Source organism: Tachypleus tridentatus, chromosome 13 (assembly GCF_004210375.1).
Source record: "Tachypleus tridentatus isolate NWPU-2018 chromosome 13, ASM421037v1, whole genome shotgun sequence".
NCBI lineage: Eukaryota > Metazoa > Arthropoda > Merostomata > Xiphosura > Limulidae > Tachypleus > Tachypleus tridentatus.
Window position 1 is genome coordinate 221,662,620 of NC_134837.1, and position 24,752 is coordinate 221,687,371.

Below are 24,752 nucleotides of genomic sequence, written 5' to 3' on the forward strand. Positions count from 1 at the left end.
ATAGATATCAGGGAAGATATATTGAAAATCGTAAGTACTTTATACTGGTAAATTTGTTTACAGGTATGGCACTATGGTCCCCACCAGAGTCTCCGCACACATTCCACAGCTGACTTATTGGTAAGTCATATAAACATACCTATGGCATTAGAATATGCTTATCTTTAAATGAGCACTTTAAGTGTCACAGACTTGATTTGTAATTCTCAGATTACCAACTTGCATTTATATCTCTACAGATGGGATCCACATTTTATGTCATATATATGAGTTTATATTTTATTATTTTCTATTCCTGTTATCACACTCAGTATAAGGAAGTGAACAAAATAATTTGGAGAAGTAACTCATTTTCTATGTAAAATATCTTAAAATTCCAGCAATAATTAGTGAGAGTTATTGTAGTATTAGAAGTCTTTTTAACATATTTTTATGGGATTTTATAACCAACAAAGTTTTTGGATCCACAAGCAATTTGATATGTAAGTAGCTAAGGAAAATGTATTTTAAAAACTCTATGAAACGCATTGCAAGTTATAGGATTAATGCAGTTTAAGACAGTTACTGAATGCTTGAGATCTTATAATTTATATTTTTACATGATGTCAGAAAGGCATGCAAGTTCAGTAAGTTATAGATATAAACTCTATAACCTGAGTGCTTTAGAAAGGTCTACCTTTTAAAAGTGCTTGGGTTGTAGGATTTTTATCAATTTATATTTCTTCTATGTTTGTGTGTGCTAGTCAAATTACCCTTAGCTTGTAAAATACAGTAAACTAGTTCTAACTGCTGAAATAGTGTAGGTATTGTATTTTATATCTGAATCAGAACTTGAGCTCCAAACAAATATAGTGTCTATAAACAAACAGAAATCAGTGTGTAAGATAAATAAACCTACTCACCTACGTTGAGTATAAATGTTCAATTTTTGTAGGCAGAACTTGATCATGAGGCTGGGGTCAGCTGTGTTGCTCTGGACAGAAATAACACTCTTTTAGTCAGTGGTACAACTGATGGGCATATTAACATATGGAACTTGTCTTCTTTCAGTCTCATGGATAACTTTACAAGTAAGATTTATAAACAAAAGTTAAATGTTTTCAAGAAATTTTGTTCAGTAATTTGAGAATCAATTAATTATCAGAAATACATCAAAGTAATTTTGTTTCAGCTCTAACCTTGTAGTTGTCAACAAATGAAAAATGTAACAAATTCATTTCACTCTTTTTATGCCAGAAAAATTGCTGATGAGATTACTATCCTTTTTATTAACTTGAGCATTGATGTAAAAACTGTATTCAAACCCTCACATAAAAATTAGTATCTTACTATCTAGCCCAAGAGAATTTGTGTTAAAAGAACAAATACAAAGCACATGACAAATGGGACAAAGATCACATTTCTTAAAATTAAGATGCAAAAACACAAAGGTCAGATGCGTATAGGCGATTTCCACTTATATCCTTAACACATCATCAGTATAAAACAGGTCACAAAATACGTTTTCTACATCAACCCTCAGCTAAAAAAAAAACAACAGAAAGATTGGTTAGAAACTATAGAAATCATCAAAGTAACTTATCTGTTACTAAATTGTAATTAATGGCTTTAGCAACATTAGCCTTATTTGGCAGACTATATTCACTGTTCATACACTTGATCTATACCTATAGTCTATCATCTGTTGTCACCATTTCCATCACATTTTATTTCTGTGTTTATTTGTCTTTGTATTGCTTGGTAGTGTACGTACCTGAAGAAGACAGACCAATGTTCTGTTGAAATATGTAGTGTATTCCACCATCAATTAGACTTTTTCTCATGTTATAAATTATTGTCTTCCTGCCTGTTATTGTAACCAGCTAAAGTATTGTACTGTCAGTTACTGTTTGTGTTTCAATGAAGCATTCCTAAAGAAGCTGTAATGTGATATGGCAAAGGTCCAGTTAAATAAAAAACAAACTAACTAAATTTTGTGATATAAGGCTATTTATTTCTAGAATTAATACTTCATACTACAAAATCTAAATAATGAAAAATATTTTGTTTGACACATGTTCACACTGAGCAAGAGTGAGAATGATTTATGATTGTTGCTTTACATTTGTAGTACATACAGCTCTGGTAACAGATGTGGCTTTTAGTCCAGGTAAGATGATTTATTTATTTACTAAAAGTTCTGTAAAGTTAGGTCATACAACACTTAAAACAAAAACCCATTTACAAGTTCTCTTTGTGTATGATTTTGTTTCTGGCTGACTAAGTTTGTCATTTTACTAAACATTTTTTTGAAGTTAAAAAGAAACAGTATATTGTTTATTGAAGATAATTCAGTATGTTATTGGATAATGTTGTGGAGGAGTTATAAATAGGATGGATGTAGATACTGTGAAGTAAAGTATTGCAGTTGAATTTATGCAGTAGGGTTGCATATTATGGTGAATGTGTATGGATACATATTAAGATGGGTATTATATGACATGGATTAGTACTGTGCTAGATGATATGAAATAGGAATAAATAATATGGTGGATATCAAGAAGTAAGAATAAATATGGTGGAAGTTGCAAAGTAGGGATTAAAGATTCTGGTGGATTTAATGAAGTATAGAGAAATTTACTGGTGTATTTTTCAAAGAAGGTGTAAATATTATGATATTGTTAAAGATTATGAATAAATACTTGGAAGTGTAGCATGGTGAAAAAGTTTTTACTGGTTTTTATAGATTAATTAATATTGTGATGAATGTTTATAGTGATACTAAAATATTGTTCTGGATCTTTACAGAGTAGAGAGGATATTGGTTTTATTGCATAAGGAAATTAATTATAAATGATATGACTGTGAATTAGTATACTCTATATTACACAGGATAACTTTTCTTGATAATTAAAAAGATAAATATTTAGTAAAATTGTGCATGTAGTGATTAATTTTATAATATTTATAATGATGAATATTGGATTATTCTTTTATGTTTTATTTTACACACATAGAGATGTTCTGATTTATACCTTTTGTATAAAAATGGGTTACAGGCTATTTATAAAGGCAAAAATTAGTAGTTGAGCATACCACTTAACCTAAATTACTGATAAATAATTTCAACTAATTAGAGAAAGATTGACACAAAATATATCACATGACATGGCACATATTGAAGTAATAGGTGAGGTTTGAGACTGGATTAATTTGTTAATGAAGCTAAGACCATTGTATTTCAGAAAGCATACAGCTCTCACAAAGTCCTAAGAGAAATAAAGTACCTAGAGGTACCCCAGATTTCTAAATACAAGAGGGGGGCTTACTGGGTAGCAGAGAATGAGTCAGGAGACAGTCATGTTGGTGGTAATTTTCTTTCTACAGGCTTGATTGAATTCATCACCCCAAATTGATATTTATGGTGCCCATGTTATAACTTATAAAATGGGAGTAGGGATAAATAATGTGGTGAATGGCTGTTGACTGCTTCTAGTGCAACATTAAGATTAAAAGTACTTTTTTTCATCTGAAAAACTTAAGTTTCATTTGCACATTCTCTAAAACTTCCAAAATAATTTACAACTTTATATACAAAAACGGCTCAAAAAAAGGTGAACCTGACGATCACCAAAGAAGGTCAAAACGTTGTTTGCTCTTCTATGTAAAATATTTTCTCAACCCAAACGAGCCGTTTTTGCATATAAATTTCTCAACAAGTGGGTTTCTCGACATCACTGATAATTTACAACTGTTTTCATGAAGTAAAACTCTTTATTTTATGTTATTTTCTCTACCCTAACTCTATATGAAGTTGACAAGTTTGACCAACCTCATTACCACTCAAAAACAAGTCCAAATAAATCTAATTTACTGTTTCTATTTCCTATCTAGAATAACTTCAGCTTGTAGTGTAAAACTACATTCATTTATTATAAGCAGCCATAAACTTCTAACAACAAACATTTATCTATACTTATATTTTATTGCCCTTTGAACCATGTTTGACTAATATTCATAGCATAAAATTTGTAAATCACTTGATGAGCATGTAATTCACTTTAACCTGTCAAATTACTTAACGAATGGGCTACTTGCAAGCTGTTTGTGAGTGTATTTTGTATAATTTTATATTATTATTTATTTTACCTAATCCAACTATTTAATCTAGAGTTTTTTATATTAACATTTTAGTTATATTTATAATATTAAATAAAGAATACACATGAAAAACAAGAAAAACTTACATATTAGTTAGTTAAAAACCATGATAGTTGTGAGACATTTTCTGCTCTTTGTATGTTATTATTATGTGTTATTTGATGCATTATTTAATGCATTAGTATAAAAAAGTAGGGATAATTTCATTGAAAGTTGACAGCAAAATAGAAGATCCAGGTATGTATTATATTTCTCATTTCATATCATATGTATTCTGTATTTACTGTTATAAAAGTAATTAAAATGTAAAAATAAGAAACTTTTTATGTTAGATTAGGTAATATAAAGAGATGTAATATTAAGAAAAAAGTTCCAAGGTATACTCGGGAAAAAATAATTAGCCTATGCTTTACGTAATTTAAAGGGTAATGTGAGCTACACATTTCCCAAGTAATTTAAGATTTGTGTAATGGGATTATTAGTTTTATATACTTCAGAGGCAGTAAAACAATAAAATTTAAGTTAAAACAGATGTATAATGTGATGAATTTTAAGCTGTTTAGGATAAACAAGTTTTGTTTCACATTACAATTTGAAATCATTCTAGGAAAAAAAACATGGTTAATTAAGACTTATTTCAGTTTTCTTTTTGATTGTTACTAGGTTGATCTATTTGGCTGACCTTGTGTAAAGTTAGGGTAGAGAAAATAACTGATAAGATATAAATTTCTGCTGAAATTTATTAAGGAAGTTTTAGAGATTATGAAAGTGAAATCTGGCAATTTTCAGATGAAGAAAAATATTTATAATCTTAGTATGAAAATCACTTTGCACTTGGAACACTCAATACTTTGACTCCATGTATTCACATAGTGAAAATGCTTGATTAAAAATTCAAATTTTTTGTTTATAAAATATTCTTAAGTGCTTACTGAAAAAGACTGTGAAATTTCTTGAATATACATAAAACATATCAGAAGTTACAGTATGGAAACTAAAATAGTCAATTTGGGGTCACAAACATGGCCACTTTAACCAAGCCTGTAGAAAAAGTGTTAAGACAGTGCAACATAGATGTTCAGTGCATGATATGGAAGTTAAGGGTTCACTGCACATTGGTGATGGAAAAGTTATACTTGGTTTGGAGTTGAAGGGAAGGATTGGCACTCTCTCAGGAGAGGTGTTTCAAGGTAGAAAGATTCCTGCTGAGGGTCAAGTTTATTTTTCAGTGTATTGCTGAAGGATGATTTAATGAAGACAAGCTTGACCTATATATATTTAAAATGGCTGGTATGGGTTGAGAAAATTTTATGTACAGAATTGAACAAAGACACACGAAACACAACTAAACAGAATACTACTAAAAATGAAAAAAACCAACACAATTTTAAAAGCACTTTATTCCTACCTATGCAAGACCAACTCATGCATTCCAAAAATATATGGCATCCCTGAACCTCATAAAACAGATTGTCCATTACAACCAACAATCTCCACATATGAATTGTTTAATTACAATCTTGGTAAATACATAGCATGGGCATTCTCCAAATATGTAACATAAGCCAGTTCATTCATCAAAGACTCTTAATTTCAAGTCTAATTTTAATCAGCTTAATCATGAAGCCTTGATGGCCAGTTTCGATGTTATATCCCTCTTTACAGAAGTCCCAACCACTGAAGCCTGCAAGAAAGCCTTAGAACTCTATATCTGAGACCCTGACCCATCAATAGACATTCCCAGAAACCAAATAGCAACCCTCATAGAATTCACCACGATGAAGACAAACTTCATGTTCAACAACCACAACTATATACAAACAAACTGCCTAAGCATGGGCAACCCAGTATCACCAGTTCTAGCCAGTATTTTTATGACACAAGTTGAAACACAGCATTATATTTGCCACTATACTGGTACAGATATGTAGATGACACGACTGTGGGATTCACATCAACAAAACACACACTTAATTTTTTCAATCACATTAACTCTATACATCCCAACATTAACTTCACATGTGAACAAGAAGAAAGCAATCAAATATCATTTCTTAACCCCAAAATTACAAGAACTGATACATAATTTAAAATAGAAATCCACCGAAAAATCACTCATACTGGACTATACATTCCTTGGGACTCAGCACGTGAAACAAAACAAAAACTCAACATACTAAGAAACCAAATAAACACAGCCATAAAACTATGCTCACCAGATAAAATTATTGAAGAATTAGACAAAATAAAACAATACTTCATCAAAATCAATAAGTTTCCTCCAGAAACCATAGAAAACATTATATGCACACATCTACACACCCTCTACATTCCTACACTCAATTACACCACCACCTTCAAACATGTGGTCAGCTATTGGTCAGTTCCTCTTTCTTTCTTTGTGAACCTGACGATAACCAAAGAAGGTCAAAACGTTGTTTGCTCCTCTACATAAAATTTTCTCAATTCACATCAGCTGTTTTTACATACATATTTTTCTCTACAAGTGTGTTTTCTCATCATCACGGGCAAGCTTGACATCATCACTCGTGAGATAGAGTAAGGATCGGAGCCACACATCATAGGTATAGGTATCACCAGCAGAATAAGGCCCAGTGCTGGCACAGGTACTGATTGTTTACATCAGAATACCTAAATTTACAGTCTAGTCATGTTAGAATCTGTGTCCAGTCAAAAATTCCAGTGCAGTATAGTTTAGCTACATCACCTAATGAATGATAGAGGATTTTTATAATGCAGTGAGTGAACAAGGTTTTTCTGAAACGTGGTGCCATAAAAGAGTAGTATGGAAAGAAAATATCCATCCCTGTGAAGCAGTGGTGGATAATGTGGTTAAATTGCTAACTATCTTAAAGTGAGCTATTCAGTTCCCAAATGGCACCATAAAGGCAGCCAGTATTGAGCAAGCTGGTAAAGACTAACAGTTTTTAAAATTAAGAAGTTGAAAACTTAGATAATATGCAAATATGATCTATAGTTGTTTTTGTGCCAAGTTACTAAGGTGAGCAATGAAGTTGTTTAATTAAATTTGAATGTAACACTGTAAAAGGTTGTTATATGCAAAACAAAGAACCAGACCTGAGTATTAAGGGAAGAACCAACTTGTCTCCATATACACACACACACACACACATTGACTAACCAGAAATACTGAAAGGTGAAACAACTTTTTCCACTGATGGGGAACTCACAGAATTGGGAATGCATTGATAAATACAAGTGGATATTAAATATGTTAGGTAATTTCATTTCACAGGCTGTAATGCATGAAAAGGTCTGCACAAAATAAGCAGAGATATTAAAGATATTCCAATTATTTATAGAAGCATATCATTCATGCCAGTTTGTCTTGTGCATAGGACAGGTCCAGCTCCCACCAGTTGGCTGAAAGCTGTGCCATACCTTGCTAAGAAAAAAGGTAGACTTTTACAAAAGGATCAGATGGACTGCAGAAGTAAATGTGAGCTATTTATATACCCTTATAGTAAGCTTCTTCCCTGAGGCATGTTAGTTACATTTTTCATGGATTTAGAGCAATGATTAGATGGTATGAAAGGTCTTACCACAGTGTCTCACATGGTTGCTTCTTGATACTTATAGCACTGGAAGACCTGGTAATGGTGAGTTACAAGGCTACCTAGAACTGAGTACAGGAAAAGTTCTTAAAAGTTTCACACTGGGAAGTCTGTATGCTTTATCATCTAATTAACAACCACAAATATTGTAAGCACCACTGATGTTTATTTGTCCTTAAAGTCATAATAAGTGTGACCATTGAAGCTGCTAAGAAAGCTATAAAACTGAAATGCTTACACCTAGGATATTTCATACTAACTCACACATCATTGGGAGATACCACTGGATAATTACAGCACATCTGGATCACTGAACACTATCTGACTTAAAGTAACCTTGTGTGTCTTACTGTGAGTAATGTGGATTATCTTTCATGGCTTAAATGTAATCTTCTATGGATGAAGGATCTTTATGGTAGAATTATTAAGTGATAAAGACCTTCACACTTCAATCAACAAGAACATAGTAAGCTAATGTTGAAATTATGGCCAAAATAGGCCAAGACTACATCCTTAAAGAGGAATATGTATTCTTTGCAAAGTTAAGGTCCTCTGGTAGTATTGCATCAAGGATTTCAAGCTATGGATGTTTAATTGTCTGGACATAAAAAGCTGATACAAGCAGAGGAATGTGTGCCTGGTATGTAATGAAGAGCATTGGCTATGAGTCACACACCTCTTGCACTCTCAGAAGAGATGACCCACAGCTTCTGCACAAACCGTTTTGGGGTAGTATATAACAAACCAATCATACCTATTAACATAGTAGTGAAGGAGGAGTACTGTGACTGATCATACAGGGTTGGTATGGTTGTATGGTATCAGCTTTCTTCCAACTGACTAAAGATTTAGAGATAGCACAATGGCTATGGCTGTTCCATCCCAACTTTCTCATGAGTTCATAAGGATGACTCTTGTTTCAACATATGTACTATGTGATGATATTTATATGATGCTGCCACAAACATTTGCATAAATATAGGTCATTAGCTTTCAAAATCTCCTGGACATACTGATGGCCAAATAGGGATTTAGACTGTTTGACAGCTTCTTCCATACACTGAATAGTTTCCTTTATCACAATGCTGAAACCTGTTTTTGAGTTTTGTAACCAGTTGATAAATAATTTCATAAACTCCTCACACATACATTATAGGATGAAGGGCCTCATGTCAGTATGTTTGGTTCAGTGCCTCAACTACCTAAGAGGACATCTTGTCTATTACTGGCTAATATTTTGTAGTAACATACATAGCTAAAGGCATACTTTTAATTCCATCCTTAAGCCTTGTTTTTCTATGAGAAGATTAAGTCTGGCTTAATGAACTATATTTGCCCTGTTCTTGACAAACGTTTGACATGGTACATGTTACAGTGCTGGCTGGTTACTATATTCGCTAGGTAATTTTAGCCATAAAACTAGGACTTGGCTAAAGCTAAGTAGGGCCCCTACAGACTTGGACAAGAAACCATATAGATTGTAGTATTCAAAGAGGTAATAATTTCAGTGGAGGGAAAAGAAAGATGCATAGGGTTTTTGACCTGTTGTGTCAATTTTAAAGGTAATGGTTTTCCATCTCACAAAGGCTACATCAGAGCCCAAACAGTTTTTACATCAAACATGTATGGTTATGTCATATAATAGATCCCAAACTTTTGCTTCCACACTCTTATTGCAGTGTACTTTGTGAACATAAATTGCATCCACTGAAATCATTAGTAGCCAAATCCAAAACATTTTGTTGTGTCAATCAAGCTACAAGCCACCTGGTTCTCAAAATTTCTTTAACTCTATCCAGACTGGTCACAGGTCAAAGGCTATGTCATCAAATTTGTTGACTTGCATTCAAAATTTTATTGAACTACTTACTATATTATAAATTTAACTCCATAAATTCAGTATCAAACAGTGGATTATAATTCAATTTTTATACTATACATTGTTTAATTTAAAAGTAAATATTAAGTAAACACACCCAAACATTGATTTTTGTGTGTAACATGGTATGTTAAATGCAGCATTGGTTCAAATTAGATGTTTGTGATGTCAAAGTACGAAGTCTGTAGTTTTGTATGAATGAAGAATTCAAATTACCAATATTGACAAGGTAGAATATAAAATAAAAACCTTTAATTTTTTATATTTGTTGTTATATGTAGTGAATCAAACATGGTGGCCCTCAATTACCTCTTTCCATTTTTGGAAACAAGTCCTTATACATATTTACTTTTGTATGTGACACATGAATGACCAGTCGGTAGCTAGAATGCTCCTTTTGTGATTTTCTCAGTCATTTACTAATATAACAATATCCTCTCTTTCTTTTGGGACAAACCTTCAAGCTTATAAGTTGATTGAGTCTTTAGTGTGTTCATGATTTCATATTTCTGTAGATAAAAATACAGCTTAGTTATTGAACTTAATCAATTATAATGGAATTTTATGGTATCAGTGAAGTAATTTATTTTTTTAGTTATTCAAGTGTATGTATGAAACACTTCAAATATAAAATATTATTTTGTTTCACATCCTCCACACGCAATATTTCTTAAGGCTTAGCAAGCTAAGACGAGCAGCAATGAGCACAAAGGTCATAATTAGAAGAAATAATTGTGTGCTTTTTTTCTTCATTTACTGTTCTTTGTTTTAAGAAAAACAAGTCTAAGAACTTGTTTGTAAATAGTAATAATCTGCACACATATACAACTTATAATAATTGAAATACGACTGTGTTTTACCAAATATTAGTCCACAAAAATATAGCAAAGATAGGTCACTTTGTAAAAACTAAAGGTCAGTTTTGTGTTATAGAATATATAATGAGTGCACATGCACTATATCATTATAACATCTGTATTATCAGCCAGGCACTGCTGAAAGGTCAGTATAATAAAAATAATAAATCTGTATAAACGCATAACTTCAGGAGATTTAATCTATTTGGTCTAAACATTTGTGTTTATGTTTTATTATCTGTTGTTATTCTACAATGAAAAAAAGCACAATTTATATTCATTTCCTAATTTTATATGATGGTTATAAAATCATTCAGATCAACTAAACCCATACAGAAATTTATTAGTGAAAATGACTTGAAATATAAAAGTTTTTCTTAAGAAACATTTGATAAAACTCTCTGGACAAATAATACGTACTTAGCATGTGAAATTTGAAAAGTTTCTGAAAGGAATAAAAGTATTTTCAATCTTAAAATTAATATCACTTTGCATGTCAGATAGTCGACATGCATAAGTAAAATAAGCATGAGAAAAACAGTAACAAACTTTAAGACTTAATAAAAAATATAATATTTGCATATGAAAGTCTTGTTATGTTTACTGTTAATCTGCCAAGTTTCATGAATGTACATTTATTAATTTAAAAGTAAGAGGATGAACACCATAAAAAGCACAAAATGGTTACAATTTCTGTCCCAGGAACCAAGTCCATGCTGAAAGAGTTAAGGCATACTTATTGATGAGCCCCAAGTGCTTTTGTGTTCTGAAGAATCCATCACAGCAGAAATGACCAGCCTTACAAGGAGGTTGGGGTGATATACAAAGTATCATTTTTATTTATGGAAACAGTGCAGCTCTGGAAAAGCCATCATAAATTATGTTCTATCTAATCAAAATCCAAGGATTGTGTGATTGTGGCTATAGTTCATAAGAAAATTGCCTATTGATGGGCTTTAGGGGCAGACTATCTGAATATCCAAAATGGACCAACTGTCATTTTCTACATTTCAAGCAGCATCTTTCACACATAACTCTTGCCTGAGTTTGTGGTGGAAATAATTCTCTCTTACATATGGTTTGAATATTTTGGACTAAATTCAGGTCTTTACTTGTAAATATGTTTCCCATGAGAAAAATGTTTGAAATGTGATATAATATGTCATATGACAGGTTAAAACCTTGGCTTTTTATTTATTATAATAATATAGCATTAAATGTTATAGAAAACTACTGGCAATTTGTGAAAACGATGTGGCAAATGGTTCCAATTTTCTAGTTCATGACTGCATAAACAAATAAGATTGAAGACTATAAAAATTATGCTTTGCCTTAATAAATAAATATATATATATATATATATATATATATATATATATATATTTACATTAAATTCCATACTTCTCAGAGAGAGGTGGTAAATAAATTAGAGAAGAGGGAAAGCCTAGAGAAAAAATATCATGATTATCTTAGTGGGGAAGATTTGAAGATTTTTTAAAATATTTCATTATAAACCTAAGAACTTAAAGCTTATATCAAAATTTGATTCATTCAAAATGTTTTGGTGCCAAGTTTAGTTATATATGATGATAGTAAAGTAGTTTCATTAAATTTTGAATTTTAACTTGTGACAGGTACATTTTGACTTATCTGTAGCAAGAGATTTAACAACAATAACTAGTATGTTCTTCCTTATGAGGCTTGTCTTTGCAACTTCTCAAAGCAGACAATACCCAAAATACTCAGCCAATAATATGACAGCATTAAATAATAACAAGAATGCTTTGATAATGCATGCCAACAAGCAAGAGACCAAAGTCTCATACAAGAATGCAGATATCACTGTGACTGTCTTGGGTTTTGCTTTTTGCTTGGGTGACCATATGAAGAAACAAGCAAATTCCTTGTAGCTAAGTGATATCTAAATGGTCACTGATAAAGATTCCTCTACCATAATCACATGCATAGTACAACCAGCACTCAAACAACCCATGAGTTGTTGGAGTCACTGGTAACTACATCCAGGGCTATCAAATTTGCTACAGGCTCTGGTTTATAAATTGAAATACAACTTATTTCACTACCATTATCCTGTTGTTGCATACTTGGATTCTGTTAAGATGTGCAAGATATCATGTATGGTGTAAAACATGCTCTACCTCCAGCAGTTAGAAGACCAGATATTGCCTTTTGGTTAATGTGCTCTGATTGTGAATCCAAAACTTTATGGCTTGTGTCCTATTGCTACAAAACATTCCACACTTTGAAGCCTTGAATTCACTATAAAAACAATTGTCAAATCTCATTCTTTGATTGGACAACAGTTGCCCAAGAGGTGTCTTATGTCAATTGTTAGTATCTCAGTTAATATTAGAAATGATTATGCCCAGGTAGTTCTTATGTAGCTTTTCATTAAAATTTAAAAAAATAAATAAATCCAGCAGTAAGGTATCAGTTTTAAGCTTGCCTGTCAAATTGCTGGTGCACTTGTTTGTCAGATTACTTTCTTCAAGTTCAAGCCTCAAGTGGTAGGTCTAGATGTGATGATAATATTATTTTCAGATGATACAGGTTGATAAAGTTGCAAACCAGAATAATATCACCTACATCATATTGAAGCTGGTGGCCACTTCAATCATAAAGTACCCATTGAACATCTTTATGTAATTCAATCCATAGACAATGTAAACAGTAATGAGTAAAGTCCATTGATCTTTGATCACTTCAAGCTTATGGACATACATTTTCCTGAATAAGGATACTACAGCTGTCTTTCTGGTCTAAATTAAAGTTAGCACTTGCATGAATTTGCAAGAAGATTTCCTTGGGTGAGATGAAGACAGTTACAGGGGTCCAAATCAACTACCTGAATTTGTGAGTAGTCAAAGTACAACATTACAGACATTTGTCAAAATTTGTCTGAGCACTTACCCAGTAGCTATCAAACCTGCATAGTCTGATGTCCAACAGGATTCTCTAAATTCAGTTATGTATCAAAGGTGATCATGATTTTTTTTTCAGGAGGTTAATTGAAAACAAACACCAAGAGGATGATGTTGACACTATGAATATTAATGAGAACATTAATAGATAAACTAAAATTTGTTATCCATATATTATCCAATTCAGTTATATCCCACTGGGGACATTCTTTTAACCATTGCCAGCAAATAATAATATGAATCCATATGGCAATGAATAACTGTAATATTGAAGATATTGTGTATTTGTTAAAAACTATTTACTGATAAGAAATGTTTATACGAGTTGAAATCTCATGCATAGATAGATATACAGTTGTGGTCTACTTGTTCTATAATTTGTAGGAAAAAAGTGGTACCCAAAGGACTTGCTGTGATGATTATTTGAACAAACTCATCTACTGAAGTAGATGGTACCTAATAATGAAGGCCTATTCCCACCAGAAGCATTAATTCAGATACTATCAAATATCCATTAATGTAGCTACTGCTACATTTGTTTAAATGCCAGAATACACTACCTGACAGTCGGATTGTTATTTTAGGTGATGGATATTGAGTTATTCCAAATTATACACCTTTTTCATCTGTTAGTAATGACTCAAGAGCAATGGAATAACAGTGAAAAGCAAGATGCCTACAAGCATGTTTGAAAGTATAAAGTCTTTTTATTTATAGTACACAACAGAAACTTAACTAGATAAAAATGTATTTTGTTTTGTTAATATTACAGTCTTAAATCTAATGAAACTCAAGAACATCAGATGAGAGCTATAAGATAATAGGGTGGACACTGAATTAATGGAATCATTGATAAGGAGCTTCAGAAGGAACAAAATGGACTTCAGTTAAAAATTACTGACCATCCATAGCATTAACTCCAGCAATAGGTTAAATGTGAGTTTTGATGATGCAGGACAGTGGGTTTCAGGATTGAGAGGACTACAAAGGCTAAAAAAAAAACATTCTTATATATTTGTATATATAAGAATATTAATTATGTAATATTTTAAGTATAGAGATGAGCATCTTTTGCACTTGAAAATAAATTACGTGCTATATTTGTCATGTACAGAAGAACCTTTTTACACACATAAATATTGCCTTATATTTCACCTATAAACATGGGTTTTGTGATGTGTTGAATGATAAATTTTTAGTGATATTTTACTGAGAATTTTGCTTGGTTTAGGGGTAAGAGTGTTTTTATTTACATTGTACAATAGGAACTGTATTGAATTAGAATGTTTTGCAGTAAAGTTATTTCTTGTGTGATATGATGATAATCATAATAGTTGATGTTGTACAGATAGTTCAACAATAGCATCCTGCAGTACAGACCAGACACTCAAAGTTTTGGATGTCAAAACAGGAACTCAGGTTTTTAGTAAGGATGCAGGAGAAGAACTGAGGTTTGTAAACATATATCCAACATGGTATAATTAACAGAAATATAAAAATAGCTGAATTTTTGCAACAGTGTTAAAAATAAAGTTCTTTAACAGTAATATTGGAATTACCTATTCCTTGAAATGCTCCTACATTTTTCTTCTTTGTGTCACTGATATCAAATATTTCTGTCTTTTTTTATATTATTGAAACCCAGAATGTATTTTCATACTATTTAACAGCTAAGAAATAACAATTCCATATATTTCTTGCATTAGCTGGTGATGTAATTTGGTTCAAGTGAATTTCCAGCTTACTTAAAGAATGTTGTTTGAGCTGTAGTATTTCCTAGATTGTACTAATACTAGTACCAGTATTAGTAACCTACATTAGTAATTTGACTTTATGTGTTGACTTGTATTACTTTTCAGTAACTAAAGAATACTAAAGTAACTTGTAAATCATGATATAAAATATTATTTGTTTGCTCTTCTCTGACTGATCCAGAAAAATGGCTGTGACTGAAGGATTTTTGAAAGTTGATTCTGGATTTGTAATTTATATGTACATTGGGTTTTTAAGTTGTATCTACATTTAAGCACACCCCAGTTTCACTGTTGTAAGAGAGTTTAAATCATTCAGCAATGTTGATGTCATTGTTGATCTCTTTTCTAAGTCTGTTTAACTGTGTGCCAAATTCATGACTCCTCCTGAAAGATTATAAAACCTTATTATGGAATCAACATTGATATGTTTTATTTACATGGTTGAGTAGAAAGAATAGAAGCTGGACATGATGTGTAGGTATTCTGATGTGCTGAAACATAAATTATCTTAGTTGTTTGCATGTGTTCATCATTAGTAAAGATGTGAAACTTCATTTTTGCACAATACACTTTTACTCAGATTTGAAATTTAATACAAAGAGTGTGCCAATACTTATTAAGTAATGAATAAAACTATATATTTATCAATTTGGAAGGCCAGCAGTTAGATTGAGCAAATTATAAAATATGCAAACACTCTAACTAATATTCTGATATGGTACATTACCTCTGCTTACCTAAACAGCTATTCTCATTCAGTGCTGCCCTCTATATACAGAAACAATTTTTGCCCACACCACAAGCCTTAAAACTTTCACCTATTTGGAATTGACATCTCGCATGCAAATTATCGTTTGACAAACCTCCACCAATAAGAGCATGACACAAACACTCTTGACACTTACGACTCCCTCTCTTCAATTCTACCAAACCATCACTTTCTGTTTGACTTTAAATATATCGAGATGTTTTGTTTTTGATGGTCTTCACATGACTTGCATTCATGAATTTCTTTAGTTTAATTTCCAAAGTGGATTTTCAACATTTTTTTTCTTGATGACTAGAAACCACGTGAAATAAAAATGCATCTCAGAATAACTGGTATGAGTATCAACACTTTTATCAATTGAGATACATTTTTTTTTTATATATATTATTTTAAAATTTTTAGTTAACTTAATTTCCCAGTCTTTTGTTTTTCTTCTTATTCTTGATTTTTTCTGTCAACACATTTGTTTGATTTATATTTCAAATGATAATTCTGATGTTAATATTACCACTTCACATATCATACCACCTACTAGCACTATTTCACAGGCTATATATATATAATTCCATTGTTTGAGGTATCTGAGATTATCAGCCAAGAAATTGATTGTTGTATGGGTTAACTTTCTTTTCCTGAACATGCCAAACATGTTTAGACAGATGAGGATGTTAATAGGCTTTCACTACCTGTAGAATCAACTATGTCTAATACAGAATTTTTAGACATGATTTCTCAGGCATAATATGGTATTTTGTTGGTTTCTTGTGATCTCTGTCCTTCTTTATTGCATGATACCTCTTCATCTCAATATTTAGTTTTCCCACTCTCCCCAGATATTTGGGTTCATGCTGAGCAACTTTATTCACAGTTGGTTGAAAGTATCAACATGCCTTGCTCTCCATGGGCTATGGATCAGTTTGTTTTAGCTTACCACCATTTCTTGAACTCTGAGCAGTTGGGGTTAATTTTACTTGTGTGGGGAGTAGTACCTGATTTTCCTGATCATTTCTCCAATGCCTAGTTTTCCTGTCTTATCTACACTTACTTCTCTTTTATGATATTTATCTACTACCTATCTCCTTTTTCAGGTGATCCATAGATATCCTGAAGGTTTCTCAGGGGACAGCCTCTCCCTAATTACCTCCATGTTGGCTTGTTAGATGCCTTAACGTCTCACATTTCATAACATATGTGATTTCTCTGTTGTTGGGATCTCTTAGGTCAAGATGCAGCCTTGTTCCAGGTTTGTCTACTGCTCCCTTAACTCACGGATTTATGAATTTCTCACTTTCTTCGGTGGTGTCTTTTCGTTGATGTACCTCAGAATTTGGAATTGCATGGAAGCTGTGCATCAACACTCAACCTTGTTCCCTTGGGTTACATGTTTGTTGCAGTCAGAGCCAAGACAAGCCTCTACTACTGCTTCCTATCCTAGTTCTTCTCAGCCTTTACCTATTTCTCCTTCTCTGGGTTCCTCACTTTTGTCATTTTATTTGACAATAATGGGCATATTAACAACAGTATGTATAAGTACTTGGTGAGCTCCAGTTTAGTTGGAATTCATCTGTCTGAATATGTTCCCTTTTGGGAGCTTTTTGCCATAGATTCATGGGTTACACAGGTTTTATCCAAGGGAATTGTCTTATAATGTCTGAAACCATTCTTTTGTCCCAGCTATCCATTTTATTCCCTTTACTTGGGATCCTACTACCATTCAGCGTTTGTCCAAGGCAGTACAAGACCTGTCCCAAAAGGCTGTAGACCCATTCATCATTATTGTCAAGGTTTTTATTATAGGTTCTTTGTTGTACCCAATAAAACCAGAAACTGTCTGCCTGTTATCATCTTGTATCACCTCAATCAGTTTCTGATTCTGCTCTATTTTAACATCAAATCCTTTCTCACCCTTAGGTGGGCTCTTTTTCTGAGTTTGTGGATACTCAAGATTTGTGAAGCCCTATGTACATATCCTGGTACCTCGTCAGTCGCAACTTATCTTTGGTTTGTCCACCACATGATGGCTAATCAGTTTTGCACTCTGACATACAGGCTTGCATCTGCCCTATATGTTTTGTGTAAGGTAGTCACAGCATTTGCTCATCTCTTACATGTTATCAGGTTGCTCTTCTATGAGTACATTGGTAACTGGCTGTTGTTAACTTCTATCAAACAGGAATCTGTCCAGCACACTGTTGGCTGCTACTGCAGGCAACTCAGGTAAGCTAATTAATTAATAAGTGGTCTATTTGAATGTTTTTTTCAACATCTGTTTCAGTTGGACAAAACATTCTCTTTGACTTCATTCGATGGGACTTTCAGATCTCCTTGTGCTTACTGCTTCTTCTATTACAGCTTGCAAGGTTCTGTTGCTTTTAGGGATGTGGTTTTTCATGGCAGCTCTAATTTCTTATGTCTTGCATGTATGTGGGTTCTTCATGATCAGTGTAATCTTCTGTAGGGGTCCTTTGATGGTTCCTATTTCTATTTTTATGCATACCTTTTGGATTCATTGTCTACCTTGGCGAGCTGTCCTTCCAGATTGGGATGTTAATGTGGTCTTTCACTGTCTCACTTTTCATCTGTTGAAACCTCTTTCTATATGCTCCATATTTCACCTTTTCCTTATGACTTATTTCCTTCTTTTCTTAGCCTATGGACATTGGGAGTCAGATTTATTTTTCATCAGTGTTTTACATACTCTTCATCAATCTACTTATTTATTATAGAGAGTCACATTGTCAAAGGAATGCATCATTCTTTTATTGGTGAAGTGTTTTGTCACATGAAAATTTCCATGTGAGACATATTGGAATTAGTCGGTTACAAACAGGTGGGAATTGCAAGGCTTATGGCATACACAAAATATTTGTTTGCATATTGAGGGCAGCACTGAACAAGAATAGCTATTTATGTAAGAAAAATACCTTTTGTAAATACACTTTCAGTGTAGGAAAATTATAACTTTGTATGAAAGCCTAGAGGAACCAGGAATTGTAGTTGCTTTTAATGCAACTCATCAATAAAAGCCTTGAAGGCAGAACAGAAGGATGAGCTCTTAAAAGGAAACAGTTTAGGTACTGCCAGTTATGAAAATATCAAGGCATTAGAGAAAACAATTCTACACACAATGTATTTTTCTGTTGAGATTGGTCAGTGTCATTAGAATCATCCGAAACAGGTGTGTCGATTATTTTATTGATACATAGTTTTATTTATTTGTATTCATATTGAATACAGCATGCTGTATAAATTTCTATTTCTAAGTGATATATTTTATAAATATGTCAAACCTGACAATTTGCATAATTACCACTAACAGTATGTAATGTGCTTATACCCACTTTGTATTTTTACATTCAACGTTATTTTTCTGTGCAAAGTTGTTTTACATTTAACCATTTTACAACACATCCTTTTAACCATTTCCATACAGATCACAGGCCAAAAGCTGCATTATCATGTTTGTTGACTTGTATTCAAAATTTTATTAAACTAGTGTTTTATGAATTTATGTCATTAAGTGTAGTATCAAACTGTAGATTATAACTCAGATTTGATGTTAGATATTATTTAATTTTTTAATTTAAAAGTGATTATTAAAAACACTTAACTATTGATATTTATATGTTGCGTGGTTTGCAGTACTGGTTTAAGTTAGATGTTTGTTGTGTCACAATACAAAGCCTATAGTTTCACACAAGTAAAAACTCAAATCATTAATATTGATGAGCTAGAATACAAAATAAGAACATCCTATCTTTTATATTTGCTGAGATATTGGTTATGTACAGAATCAAATACAGTAAACCCACTGACTTCTTTCCATTTTTGGAAATGGTCCCTTATAGATACTTACTTCTATATATGACATGAATAATTAATCAAAAGCTCAGAATGTTCCCTGGTAGCTTTCTCAGCCATGTTCAAGTATTATGATATCATATCATTCTTTGAATACAAATTTTCAAAGTGGTAAGTTGAGTCTTAATCTGCTCAAAATTTCATATTTTTTAGACCCAAATAAAACTTGGTTACTGAGCATGATAAATTATAATAGAAATTTGTGGTAACAGTGAATTAATTTATGATTTTTTTGGTTATTCAAATGTGTATGTAAAACTTTTGTTTCACATCCTCCATATGCAAATTTTCTTAAGGATTAACAACCTGAGACAAACAAAACAGCAGTGAGTACAAGGGCTGTGACTAAATGAAATAACTGTTTGCTTCACTGCTTTATTTCTTGTTCTGTATTTTAAGTAAAATAAGTTTAAAAACTCATTTGTAAATAGTAAAAATCTATATACATATATAATATATAACAACTGAAATGTTACTGTATTTTACACAATACTAACCCACTAAAATACAGTCACGACAGATCACTTTGTAAAGGTCAGTTTTATATTCTTGGATATGAAAACAAGTGTGTGTGTGTGTGTGCCACATCATTGTATCTTCTGTGATGTTAACAGCAATGGCTGAAAGATCAGTATAATAAAAATAATAAATGTATAGTGTTATGACACTTAAGGTATTTGGATTAAACATTTGTATTTTCAAGTTATAATATGTAATCATTCTAGAAAGAAAAGAGCATAATTTATATTTATTTTCTAATTTTTTTTGGTAGTTGTGAGATCTGTCAAATCTATTGAACACAGAAATTTTGATTGATAGTGAAAATAACAAATAAAATAGAAAGTTTTTCTTAAAAAACGTTTGATAATTCACTGGAAGTTATAAACATTTACATGTTAAATTTCTTGAGGTTGAGAAATGCTATTTGGTTAGCTTTTTCATATTCACAGATAAACTTATTGGGGTGTGTTGGGGTGGGTGTGTTCTATAAATGTGAATTTAGCAATTGTATTGTCAACATGTCTGTACCAGTGTAGTGGTGTGTGTAAGGTTGAATTGATTGCTTGAGATCCAGTCTGTGTCATGAAAACATTTGGTAGAACTGGTGATATAGGATTGCCCATACTTAAGCCATTTATTTGTAGGTATATTTGGTCATTTCTCAACCTCAAGATCACAAAAACTGATGCACAATTCAAAACAGAAATCCACAGAAAAATCACCCATACCAGACTATACATTTCCTGGGTCTCCACACATGAAACAAAACAAAAACTTAACATATTAAGAAACCAAATACATACAGCCATAAAACTATGTTCACCTGATAAAATTAATGATGAAATCAACAAAATAAAACAATACTTCATCAACATCAACAAATTTTATCCAAAAACCATTGGAAACATTATACACACACATCTAGATCAACAACAAGCAAACAATAATAAATCGTGAGAAACAACAAACTACAAAACTTAACACTGCTACATGCCATGTGTTCCTGATGTCAGTGAAAAAATAACCAACATTTGGAGAAAATAAATTTATTAAAAACCACGTACAAAACTAAAATTCATACTATGTAAAACTACACTGACAAATACGACTCAAACAATATTTATAAAATACAATTCAACAACTGCCACAACTTCTATATTGGAGAAATAAGCAGGAAAATATAAACCAGATTTAAAGAACACAAAAAAACACTTTCACATGTTTTTGAACACTGCAAATCAAATAAACACAACATAACCATAGAAAACACCCAGATACTAAGTAGGGAAACAAGCATAAACAAATGCAAGCAACAGTTAGTTGCAAACTCTCTTTTTCAGCCTGAAGATGACCTTAGTAGGTCAAAACATTGTTCTCTAGTTTAGTTTAATAAAAGTTTTAATACCCATACCAGTCATCTTGAGATACAGATTTAGTTCCTCTCTCTTCTTTTTACCAGTCATTTCGTCACTTATATTTATTACATCCTTGGATGTGTCATCTCCACTCAGTGCTCTTAGGCCTAGTAGTTCTTTATCCTCTATAACAAAGTCAGTCTTCATATTCTGCTTTTATGACAGCCACACCTACTATATCTATCTGTAGATCAATAGCTGTACCCATAAGGTCTTCATCTCTCTTGTAGTACCTTTTCAATAAATTAACATGACAGACCATGGTTATTCTATCAACTTTCACTTTACACTGCATTGTGTGAACCACTTCCTGCACTGTGATAGGTCCTCTCCACTGTCAAGTGAGTTTGTTGTTGGTTGTGGGTAGCAGAACTAAAACCTTCTGTCCAACCTTAAAATGTCAGCCCTTGGCCTTTTTGCTATAGAAGTGTTTGTGGCTGTCTTTGGGTTTGGCTTTCCCAGTAAAACTGTTTTGATAAGTCTGGTTCAGTACTTCTTTCCACTCATCTGTTTTTTAAATCTTTTTTTTTATTCTTTGTTTTTTGTTTGACTTTCTCTTAGGCACTGTTATGAAGCTTCTCTAGTGAAAGGTTTTTCTACTGTACTTCCTTCAATTTTTTATCACCTGGTATGTATCTTATCACCAAGTCGTATATATTGGTATCTTCATACACATGGCCTCAAATTCTCCTACATAATATAGAGTATCCACCTTTATCTTTGTGTGGGATACTTTTTCACTCCTATCAATTAGCACACACAGGTGTACCTTACCTGACATTTGACCACCATATGCTAGACTGGTTCTCATTGCTGCACTACAGCACCCAGTGTCTCATAGAACCTTCACTTATTTATCCCCAACATAGCCTTTTCTTACTAGAATGTTGTGATGTGGTATCACCTCTTAATGTTTGTCACACACTCCAAGTGCTACTGGCACTGTTGATCTGTTTGCTAACTTGAGCCAATCATTAGTCATGCACTGATTAATCATGGAATTGGCACTTCCTTCTCATGTGGAATTTGATGTGTTTTCTTGATTCTGTTTTTTTTTTTTTTTTTCAATGGTAGCATCCATGGTGCCAGTCATTCTTTTCTTTATACTTAATAGCATCTTTACTTCCTTCCATCTGTTAACTTCCTGTTATCTTTGTTAAACTCTTTCTTCTGGACAACCATCACTGGTTTTCAAATTAACTGGATATTTTTGCTCTTGCCAGTTATACTTCCTCCAGCTTAATCATCTCCTCCCCATCTTTAGATGCTTTCTCCTTTAAAAACAGAGACATGTCAGTTGAACATGTGATCATGAACTGTTCATTTGTTTTTGATCTGCTAGTCCAAAACTATTTTCACACTTGGCCATGTCAGTCTGTGGTGAAGTATTGCCATAAACATGCCACAACTGAAATACAGTTTCTCCAGTGTCATGTTTGACCTTTCTGATGAAAACTTTTCAGTAAGTTCATACCATTTCAGCAAAGCCACTTTTAATTTGCTTTATCCATGACATCTTCTGACACCATGCCTGCATATATTTGTTGGCCTTTTCCTGTGAGAAGTGGGCTGATACAGACTGTTCAGTTGCCTTTGTCCCAGTTCTGACTTTGGGCAAATTTTTCATACCTCTCCAGGAAAACATCTATGTTGTTTTCTGCTCATGAGATTTGGATAGTTTGGATCAGCTGGCACTGATCCCATTGTCATTCTTGGATTCTCTTCTTTCTGTTAAGTGAAACTTATCATCTCAAGTTGTACTCTTATTATCTCTATTTGTAGTCTGTCCTCTCTCTCTCTTTTTATTCTTTCTCAAATTGTGTTATTATTCTCTCTCTCTCTCTCTTTTTCCAGTCTTTCTTTCTCTACTTTTTTCTTTTCAGTCTTTCCTCCTCTTTTCTATATTGCCACTCTTCTCTGTCTCTAGTTCCTGTTGTTGTTTACCAAACTCTCATAATTCACTGTCTTTTAACCCAGGATACTCTCTTCTTTCTATCCATTCATCAAAATTTCATATGCTTCTATTGAGTGATTGTAATCTCCACACTATTTGTGCTGCTACTACTTTTGTGTATATATAGGCTTTATTTCTGCTATAGTTCTCATTTTCTTCTAATGCTTTGGGGTGTTTTGAACTAAGGATTCTTCTTTAGTAAGTATCTTTGGCTTATTTTGGATAAATTCAACAATAAACAAACAACACACACTCTATTCATTTTTAAAATAGTATGTATGTGTGTGTGTGTGTGTGTGTATATATATATATATATTCAAAACAAGTTAAACATACATACAAAACTTCTTTGCACTGTGGAGATCATAACTGTATCTTAAACATTATACAGTTCTCCTCCTCTTACCAAAGGAGTTCACTTTGACCAATTCATTGCTTTAGAAGTCAGTTGACAAGTCAAACTATTTTGTTCTATTTTTATAGAAATAGTATCCATGTATAATTCACTTAGTGCTGTGTGAGTTACCACAGTTGTGTCATGAACTTCCAATAATCATGTGGGTTCAATGAGTTCAGAACACCCTTTGACAAAACAAATTATTCTCCTTATCTCTTTCAAACTGTTAACTTTACTCTAACATGTCAATCATTAGACTATTCACTCCAACAACAGTTAACAGTACATTACCTAACTTTACTCTGACTGAACTTCTGTTTCACTTAACTGTACTTTTCCTCTGTTTCCCCTTGTCTGAACACAGCTATTTATATGTCTATTACTTATCTTTCTAGAAACCTCCACAACCTTGAAATTAACAGATTGCAAACACAATGTACAATATCCTTAACATCAATAAATTGTTTTAAAAAAATCATTTATTAATAGTACAACCTGCAGTAAAAGACTCGCATCTGACAATGTTGAAAATTTAAGTAAACATCTTTATTTTCCATGCATGTGAATGACATTAACATTATAATGTATGTTATAATTCAAAACAATCATTAGGCAATTCACTCCAACAACAGTTAACTGTTAGAAAAATATTTAAAACTTCAGATGTATTTTAATGTGACCAATGAA

General features: G+C 32.4%; 1 protein-coding gene across 6 annotated transcripts in view; it reads left to right on the forward strand.

The window, feature by feature from the left end:
- Positions 1-24,752, forward strand: part of LOC143239572 (protein FAN-like) — a 192,302-nt gene that overhangs the window by 161,803 nt on the left and 5,747 nt on the right. For 3 of the 6 annotated variants that reach the window (XM_076480767.1, XM_076480769.1, XM_076480770.1), the window contains 5 exons: positions 64-120; positions 935-1,070; positions 2,111-2,149; positions 7,526-7,621; positions 14,763-14,865. In XM_076480767.1, the coding sequence (XP_076336882.1) occupies positions 64-120; positions 935-1,070; positions 2,111-2,149; positions 7,526-7,621; positions 14,763-14,865 (431 nt within the window). Of the gene's footprint in view, positions 1-63; positions 121-934; positions 1,071-2,110; positions 2,150-7,520; positions 7,622-14,762; positions 14,866-24,752 lie in introns of all 6 variants that reach the window. The other 3 variants (XR_013021244.1, XM_076480768.1, XR_013021243.1) reach the window with 3 other exon arrangements.